Here is a 9,215-nt window from a genome sequence, read left to right as displayed (position 1 = left end):
CACCGCCGCCGGCAACCGCATCCCCCGCCGCGCCGCCGCCGGCACGCCCCCCGCGCCCCATTGGCTCCGTGCGCCCTCCCCGAGCACGCCCCCCGCGCCCCATTGGCTCCGTGCGCTCTCCCCGAGCACGACCCCCAGCGTCCCATTGGCTCTGTGCTCCCACCCTGGGTACGCCCTCAGCGCTCCATTGGCTCCGTGCGCCCGCCGTGGACACGCCCCCAGCGTCCCATTGGCTCTGGCGGACCCGCGCCGCCACCGCCCCCCTCCCGCTCGGAGGGGGAACGGCGAGATGGGTGCGACCAAGTACGCCGGAGGGGGGGGGGTCACCGGGTGGGCCGGGTGCGACCAAGTGCCCCGGAGGGGTGACCGAGTGCCCCGGGGGAGACACCCAGTGCCCCAAGGGGTGACCAAGAGCCCTTGCGGGATGACACCAAGTGCCCCACATGGGCAGCACCCACTGCCCCAGCGGGTGAGTGACCAAGTGTCCCGGGGATGGTGACATAAGTGTCCTGGGGGACAGGCATCACGTGTCCTGGGAGAGCGGGTACCGAGTGTCCCAGGGCCACTGCTCCCTCTGCAGTGTCCCCAGGCCCTGTCCCACCACGGTGAAGATCTGCTCTGTCCCTGGCACGGGTCAGGCATTGCCTTTGTATTCCCTCGTGTCACCCGTGCACAGTGACTCTGCTCCCTGGACAGGACACCTCCTGCCCCGCCACTTTTCCCAGCCCCTGATGCTGCGCTGTCAGCTCCATGCCAGCATCTGAATCTTCTTCTGACGTTTGGACCCACAACCCAGCGGTGAGCGAGTGGTGACAAAGCTCCTCTGCCACCACCAGAGCCCATTCTGTCCCACCATGTGTCAAGGTGACATCCTAATGCTGAGCAGCCATCCCAGCCCCCAGGGAAGAGGGCACCCACCACCGGGGCAGGTCCATCATGTCCTGACATGTCCACCCATCTCCAGCTGCCCATGGACATGGTGCCCATGGACAAGGCGTGTGGCAGCAGCAGAGCTTGGGGACAGAGGACAGGAGAGTGGCTGTGAAGCAGGTAGAACATTTTGGCTATGTCAAGTTTGGGTGTTGCTCAAGGGAAGCGGGACAGGAAATGTCACTGAGCGCCAACACGATGCACAAGGAAGTGGTAAAATGTCTTCTCCCTTGATCCAGGTGGCCAGCATTTGTAACATACCAACATACCAACAAATCCATTCAATTAAGGAGAGATGTTTGTTACCTCTTGGGTAGAAAGGACCCCAACTGGAGGTGGCCTTCTTAGGAGGTAATGTGTTCGTTGCTTGGTGAGTCTCCACTGCGTTGGGAATGACTCTTGTCTTCTGCTAGATCAACCTTTGGTGTTCGTAGGGGAGGATGTGGGACAAGCTCTGGCTTGTAGGACCATCCTCAACTGCTGTCACTCTTCCTTTGGCTTCTGGCTTTTCCAGGAGTGAAGCAGACAAACCCAACGGCTACTTAGGGATGGAAAGAAAATGAGAGCCCCCCAAAGGAGGGGATGGCTGCCCCGAGGCCACTCTGGTGGCTCTCATCACCTCCTGCTGGGCAGCTCGGGTAGCTCGCTGATGCTTGTCCATTTCTCTGTGTCCTCCTGGCCACCACACCCAGTGGTGGCCACTTGGCCTCCATAGGATCATAGAATAGCTTGGGTTGGAAGGGACCTTTAAAGGCCATCGTAGTCCAAACCTCTGCCCTGGGCAGGGGCACCTCCCACCACACCAGGTTGCTCCAAGCCCGTCCAACCTGGCCTTGAACCCCTCCAGGGATGGGGCATCTACCACCTCTCTGGGCAACCTGGGCCAGGCTCTCACCACTGTCATTGTGAAAAATTTCTTCCTCGCATCTAGTCTAAATCTCACCTCTTTTAGTTTAAAGCCACTACTCTTTGTCCTATCACAACAGTCCCTGCTAAGAAGTTTGTAGCCCCTTTAGGAACTGGAAGGGGCTCTAAGGTCTCACCCTGAGCTTTCTCTTCTCCAGGCTGAACCCCCCAATTCTCTCAGCCTGTCCTCACAGCAGAGGGTTTCCAGCCCTCCCAGCATCTCCATGGCCTCCTCTGGACCTGTTGATGGCCCCAGAGCTGGACCCCCCACAGGCAGCACTCGGAGGGGTGTCTCCCCAGAGCGGAGCAGAGGGGCAGAATCCCCCCCAGCCCTGCTGGCCATGCTGCTGGGGATGCAGCCCAGGGTGTGGGGAGCTTTCTGGGCTGCCAGTGCACATTGCCAGGTTGTGTTGAGCTTCTCATCCACCGACACCCCCAAGCCCTTCACCTCAGGACTGATCTCCATCTGTCCATCCCCAGCCTGTGCTGAGACCAGGGGTTGCCGTGATCCAGGACCCTGCACTTGGGCTGGTTGAACCCCATGAGGTTCCCACACGGGCCTGCTTCTCCAGCCTGTCCAGGTCCCTCTGCTTGGCGTCCCGTCCCTCAGGTGTGTCACTGCCCCACTCGGCTTGGTGTCATCGGCAAACTTGCTGAGGATCCCGCTGACGGTGTCATTGCTGCAGGTACTGAACAGCACTGGTCCCAGTACCATCTCCTGAGGGACACCACTTGTCACCACCCGTCCAACCATCTGCTGCGGATCCAGGACCCCCGTGGGGACCTGCCCGCGGTCACACGAGGGCTGGGGGTCGGGCAGTGCTGGCCGGGGACCTCGAGAGGGAGCCCTCCGCCCGCTCTCGGCCCCCGCCGCCGGGACACGGCCCGCCACGGGACCCCCGGTACCCCCGACGGCTCAGTCCCGGCCGCCGTACCGGCTCCCGGGGAGCAGCACCCCCGGTGTCACCCCCCGGTGACATCCTCGGAGCGTTCCCCGTGGATGGCAGAGGGGACCCGTGGGGCTGGGGTGGGCGGTGAGGGGTCGGGCCCAGGAGAGCAGGGGTCATCCCCACCCACACCAAGGACACGGGTGGCTCCTGGACGGGGTCCACAGCCCTCCACAGCTCCTGCCACCACACACGGGCACTTTGTCCCCTTTGCTGCCACCAGCACAGGTCCGATCCTGTCCCCTGAGCTCTGCACCTCCTTCCTTGTCACTGTGGTGACCAAGAGACTGCCTTGTGGCCAGGCCTCTAATAAAAGCTTTCACACTCCCAATGTGGTTTCTACCACTAGTTAGAGCCTGACCTTCATTTACCAGATAAACCAGCGGTAGGGTACGCTGCCAGCATCACCTGCCCCTGGCTCTGCTGCCCCTCCGGGCTGCAGCTGGGTCGCGCCATCCCTGAGCCTTGGCCTGCACCCATCCAGTCCCAAATTAGCCGGTGCTTTTCCAAACATGTCCTTCCCAGGTCTGGCTCGCTCCGCTGCCCTGCGCACAGCTGTGCAAACACCTTCGGCCCGTGGCACGGCGGCCTTGGGCTGGCTTGGACCCAGCACCGGCCAGACAGGGCTTGGGCTGGATCCACTGCCAATGTCGGAGGATCCAGGCTGTCCCCTGAGGATGCACGGTGGGATGGTGGGGACTCTTGCAAGGGGTGGCAGCAGAGGGGACAGGTTGAAGCTCCTGCGGAAGGTTGGAGCTTCCCCGTGGCTGGTGCCAGTGACGAGGCTGGACTTTGTCCTGACACGTGCTACCAATTGGGCACATACCGTCCTGCTGCTGTGGTGTGGTTCATCCGGGTGCTGTCCTCATCCCCTGCCTGGGGATGGTGTGTCTCATCGTGCCCTGGCTGTGCCAGCTGCATGGGGTGCATGGCCATGTCCTGCTGGGACCCTGCGCCTGGGGCTGGGCCAGCTCAGTGCAATCGCTGTGGTGGGGTGTCCCCATCACCCCTTAATGGAGAGGCTGGGGGGATGCATGTCCCCAAGGCAGGGGCCACCCCGGGCTCACAGACCTCTGGCATGACCTCGCCTGCCCTCCCTCACCAGGAGGGATGTGCAGGGGTGGAAGGGCAGCTGGGGGGGAGGTCCCTTGCCCTTGAACCTGCCACTGAGCTGGAACAGGTAATGGGAAAGACCAGGTCTGGGCTGGGTTTGGATCCTCTGTGGGGCCAGGCATGTCGAGGCTGGGCTCTTCCAGTTCTAACAATGTCCTAATCTGGTCCTGACCCGCCTGCAGGTCTCACGTCCGAGCCAGTCCTGGGCTCCTGGGTAACGTGTGGTGTCAGTTGATGCAGCAGGCAGGTGGGTTTGCATTTCCAAAGACCAGTACTGGGCATCCCTGGCATGGCCTTGGCTCTCATGGTGGGACTAACGCTGTTCCCTGGACAGACTGATGCTGGAGGGAAGTCCCTAAGCCTCTCCATTGGGGCAGAGCCGTGGGATGCCCGGTGCCACGGCTGCACATACCCCAGGGGTTTGCTGGGTTGCCCACGTGGCCATACATGAGCCTAGTGGCAATTACTGATGGTTTCAGCACAAGAGCATGGAGGGAGGCACATGCACGAGGCTTGTGGTTTTGTGGGTACCCCAAAAGATCCTGGTGGCTTGAGGTGACATCCATCAGCGCTGAGCTGAGAGCTTGAGAGTGCTCAGACCTGCACAGTGGTTTGGTCTGCAGAGGAGGGAGTGTGGTCACACAAGTGTCCCTGTGTCCCAGGCCACCAGCAGCCACCATGGCTGTGGTCGTGGGGTGAGGGATGGGACTCAGCTGTATTGAGCGTCCCCGTTAGCGCCCTGTGCCTCCTGCTCCTGCTCTGGCATCAGCTGCTGGGAGCTCACAGGAGCTGAGCCCAGCCGCTCCCCTGCCTTGGCACCCATGTCCGTCTCCAGTTTATGAACCCATCAAACACCTTCAGCTCACACTTTGCCAGCCCTCCCAGGTGCCTCCCCTCTGCTTCCTGCACCCTGGTGCATCGCCCTGCCCCAGGGCTGCTCTGCCCCACACAGCCACGGAGGACAAGAGCTCTGCAGGTTCTGGATGCCACGATGGCCAACAGACACCCCCTCCCCAGCACACCCCAGAGCTGACCCTTTCGTCAGCAGCTGAGAGTCCATCTTCTCCACATAGCCTTCAGACATGGTGAGCAGGCGGGAGGGGTGTTCTGCATGGGCTGTGTGGGTGCTCTGTGCTCCGCAGGGTTTTGCACTTGCTTCTCTGGCCCCAAATATTCACACTCACAGGTGCTCAGAGCCTGGCACTTGGGTGTTTTCCATCCCCTAGGTCCAGCCATAGGGTGGATGTGTTCCGTGGGGTTGAGCAGGGGCACGGATGCTTGATGGTGCCAGCTTGGCAGCTTCTGGCCCAGGGAACCCCGGTGACAGTCACCCTGGTCTTGGTCAGGGTTATGGGCTGCATCAGGATCTCCATACCCTCTCCCTTCTCCAGGTCCTCCTTGGTAGTGGAATGATCTGGAGGGTGCCAGAGCCAGGGAATTTCCTCAGGGCGCCCCAGGGCAGGCACAGCTCGGGGAAGGGACCCCCGATGGTACTCTGAGCTCTCTGCCACACATCCCATGAGGGTCTTGAGCCCCACACGATGCAGAACTTGCCCTGATGAAATGGGGTTCCCTATGGCTCGTCCCACGGTGCAGAGTTGGGCCACGAGCAGGGCAGGAAAACCCGGTGGGGTGACAGCCAGGTGTGGCCTAGAGAAACCCTGTGGGGAGGTGGAGGCAGGAGGGTGCATCTCCCCATGGCTGAGGAGGCGTCGGACAGCTGGCCGGCCGGGGTGGCTGGTGGGGTTTTGCCCATCAGCGCTGCCGTGGGCTGGGATATGGCTCCGCGCTCGCAGGACGCAGTGTTTTCCTTTCCCAGACTCTGAAAGTGGCTGGAGTCCATCGGCCCCTGAACTGTCCAGTCCTTCCCTAAAGCCCAGCCCTCTGGTGTCTGGGGACAAGTGGATTTTGCCCCCTAACACACACCACTCAGCACCACGAGCTCTCCTGGATTGCTGGGCTCCTGCCCAACTTCTCAGTTCGTAAATCCCGGCGTTGCTGTGATTGATGGCGGCCGGGGCTGCTGTCACTAAACCATCCGCACCGGCCCCGAGCGCCCGCATGGCTCATGACCAGGTAGCAAGAAGAGGCTGAGATATAAATCAGCGCGGCACAGCTCAGAGCTGGCCGGAGATCAGCCTGGCGAAGCAGGCAGCAGACGGGGGGAGCAGCTCACGTAACTGATTCATGGCCGCTCGCATGGCCGGGAAGGGCTGTCCTCCCGCCAGTGGGCCACGCTGCCCAAGCCACATGCAGCCCCCGGGGACCTGGTGCGGTCCCTGGCTGTGTCCTGCCACCCCGCGGCGCTCTGACCATGGATGTGCCCCAGGGCTGGGTCACAGTAAGATGTCCCCACCATGCTGAGAACATCCCCGGGCCACGGCACTCCCACATCAGCCCCAGTCTCCCTACATGCATCACCTGCATCCCATCCTACCTGCACCCCCAATGTATGGTGCTCCCACCCCTCCTGTACAGTGTTCCCAACCCTCTCACATCCCCAGTGCACGATGCTCTCACCCCTCCTGTAATGCATGGTGCTCTCCTTTTTCCTGCATCCCCAATGCAAGGTGCCCCCATCCTTCTATCCCCCAGTGTATGGAGTTCCCATTCCTCCTGCACCCCCAATGCTTGCTGCTCCCATGTCCCCCTGCTCCCCCAGGGCACAGCAGCCCCCCATCACGGGGCATCCAGCACATCATGGGGGCATGGTGTGCCATACTTGGTGACATTCCCATTTCTCACTGTCCCCATCCCAAACGCCAGCAGCTCTGCTCACAACCCATGCTCCTTCTGCAGCTCTCACCTGAGCACCCGCTGCCCCGCTCAACCTCCTCCTCACCACAGACCATGCCCACCCCCCAGCCCATGGTCCTCACTCTCACCTCTGCCCCAGCTGCACTTTCCCCCTTCCCTCTTTCTCTCCCTCATTGTCCTCATTGCCATCTCCTCTTTTCCCCTGACCGGGGACTTCCACTTCCCACCCTGGCCACATCCAACACACCTTGAGAGCCTACTCCTCAGCTCACACCACCCTCAACACAACCCCTGCCTGCTCTGTCGCACCCATCACGTCCCTTACCCATCTTCCCCCCCCTCGCAGCCCTTCCCACAGCCAGGCACCCCACGTCGCTGCCTCCCTGCTCCCACGTCCGCTGGCAGTGCCACGGCATGGTGAACACCTTGGCAGACCTCAGCCCCGTGACTCAGTGTCCCTCGTGGGACTCGGTGTCCCTCCCCAGGCACACCTGAGGAGCTTCCCGGTCCACCCCGAGAATCATCGTGACTCGCTGGTCATGTTCCTGTGAATCCCGGAGCGTGACCCTGAGACACCAGGAAGTGCTGTGGACCACAACCCCGCGGCTGGGGGCGAATCCCCCCGACCACCTCCCTGGCCACCAGCCCAACTGCCCTGTTTGCTCCCGCTCCAAGACCCCATTCCCGAGATCTGTCCGTGTGTCTCGGGAAGCGACTGCCCCCTCCCGGGAACCGTCAGGGACAGGCTGGATGGGAGCCAGGGGGCGGAAGCCAGAGTCAATAAGTTCAGCTCAGTAATAAGGTGCAAACTTTCACTGGAGTAGGAATTAATGAGTGGATTAGTGGCCATAAATAAACAAAGGATTTATTGTGACTTGTAAGAGATGACTCAGTGCATTTGGAGAGGCCGGGTGCAGCCCGAGCAGACAGCGTGGTGGAGCCCTACGTAGTCTGGACCTTGTCTGTTGAGGTCCATCTCGATGATCCTGAAGCAATTCTGGAAATCTGGTGAGGTCGAACTGTCTCAACTCTGTCTACTCTGGCACTTCGGTGGTGTTTGGGTTCCTGAGTATTAAAAAACAATTTGCAATTCCCTCCACCAGCACCCAACTCTGCAGATATTCGGGAAGCAGGATGGGCTGCTCCACCCAGTTACCCCTATTTATTTTATCCTCGGGTTTTTGCTTTATCTCCTGGAGCCCAGGCCTTCCCTTCGCAGGGGCATCTGTGAATCCAGCTCTGCTGTGGGCCCAGCAGCTTGCCTGTGGCAGGAGGGATGGAGGATCCTTCGGTTGCTTCACCCTCTGCCCATTCTGCCCAAATGAGGATTGGGGAGGTTCCCTGGGGGACTGGAGCCAAATAGGTCAAACCACTGTTTTTTCCTTTGAATTGACCTGAACCTGAGCTGAGCTTTGCCAGTTTCAACTGGAACCAAACCACCAGACATAGATTGTGTCACACATCAAGGAGAGCATGTGCAGAAGGCAGAGAAAGAAGTGGCTTTGAGTCTGGGTTGACCAGCAGAGAGCAATGGGCTGAGAAAATGACAAATGCTCGGATGGTGGTGACCATGGACTGAGAGTTCATCCATCCTAGAGCTCGATGGCATGTTCTCTTGTGGTTGAAACCATGTCAACCCAGTGCTCCCAGCTGCTGAGTCTTGCCCTGCCTTTGCCGGAGGATTTCAGCTTTGGAGGATTGTGCCGGAGGATTGTGCCGGAGGATTGCATCTTTGGATTCCCTGGCTTGAGCTGCTTGTCTGAATGCTCTCCAGCCCGTGCTGATCCAAATGACCTGGTTAGGCAGTGCAGTGGTGGGGCTATCCTAACTCACAGTTGCAGCTGGAAGAGGATGTGCAATTAATGTCTTGGAAGAGGAAGGAGGGAGAGCAGCAAAATGAAGGCTACGGGCTGAGAATTGCTACGTAATAACCCCCGGGAAGCACGTGCGAGGGAGGATACCGCAGGGCAGCTGCCCGGTCCTTCAGAAATAGCTTTCAGGGAGTAAGTTCAGAGAGAGGCTAGGAATCTGGCAAAATGGAAATCTCTGCAATTATCTCAAGAGCAAGGAGGAGGAGCCCAGACAGCGGAAACAACACTAAATCATTAGAGATGGTGTAACATGATTGCACGGGCAGATGCAGCACGACCTGCTGGAGGTGGCTGATGTATTTCCAAGGGTCTACAGGGAAGGTGAAGGTGGTCCCAGTGGTCCTGGGTAGGTGTGACCATGGCTGGCTCTGGGGTGGCTGGTTGGCTGCTTTGGCGTCGGGTGGGGAGGGCAGCCAATGTCCTCCTGGACATCCCAGACAGGAGCCCTGGGGTGAGCTGGAGCTCTGGGCAAAGGGCATTTGGATGAACCCCACATTTTCAAAAGCCTGATGATGGGCTTTTGTCTTACGGCACTTCGAGCACTGGCTGAAGAAATCTTGTCTGTGGATTATCTTTGAGAACAAGTAAACTAGGAGCTCATGTGGGTTCAAAGGGTGGGTTCAGCTCAAGTTCATCGAGGAAAAATCCACCAGGGATTATCACATAAAAAGGCTCAGGAGGTCCATGAACT

General features: G+C 60.0%; 1 protein-coding gene across 1 annotated transcript in view; it reads right to left on the bottom strand.

Annotated features, from left to right (window-relative positions):
• The window catches only part of WBSCR27 (Williams Beuren syndrome chromosome region 27), a 5,149-nt gene extending 2,598 nt beyond the window's left edge, over window positions 1-2,551 (bottom strand). Inside the window, exon 1 of the mRNA XM_014953040.1 lies at window positions 2,464-2,551. Coding sequence (XP_014808526.1) covers window positions 2,464-2,551 — 88 coding nt within the window. The remainder of the gene's footprint in view (window positions 1-2,463) is intronic.
• Window positions 2,552-9,215: the final 6,664 nt, after the last annotated feature.

This window comes from Calidris pugnax, unplaced genomic scaffold (assembly GCF_001431845.1).
Source record: "Calidris pugnax isolate Ruff unplaced genomic scaffold, ASM143184v1 scaffold133, whole genome shotgun sequence".
Classification (NCBI taxonomy): Eukaryota; Metazoa; Chordata; class Aves; order Charadriiformes; family Scolopacidae; genus Calidris; species Calidris pugnax.
This window is presented reverse-complemented; position numbering and strand designations above follow the sequence as displayed.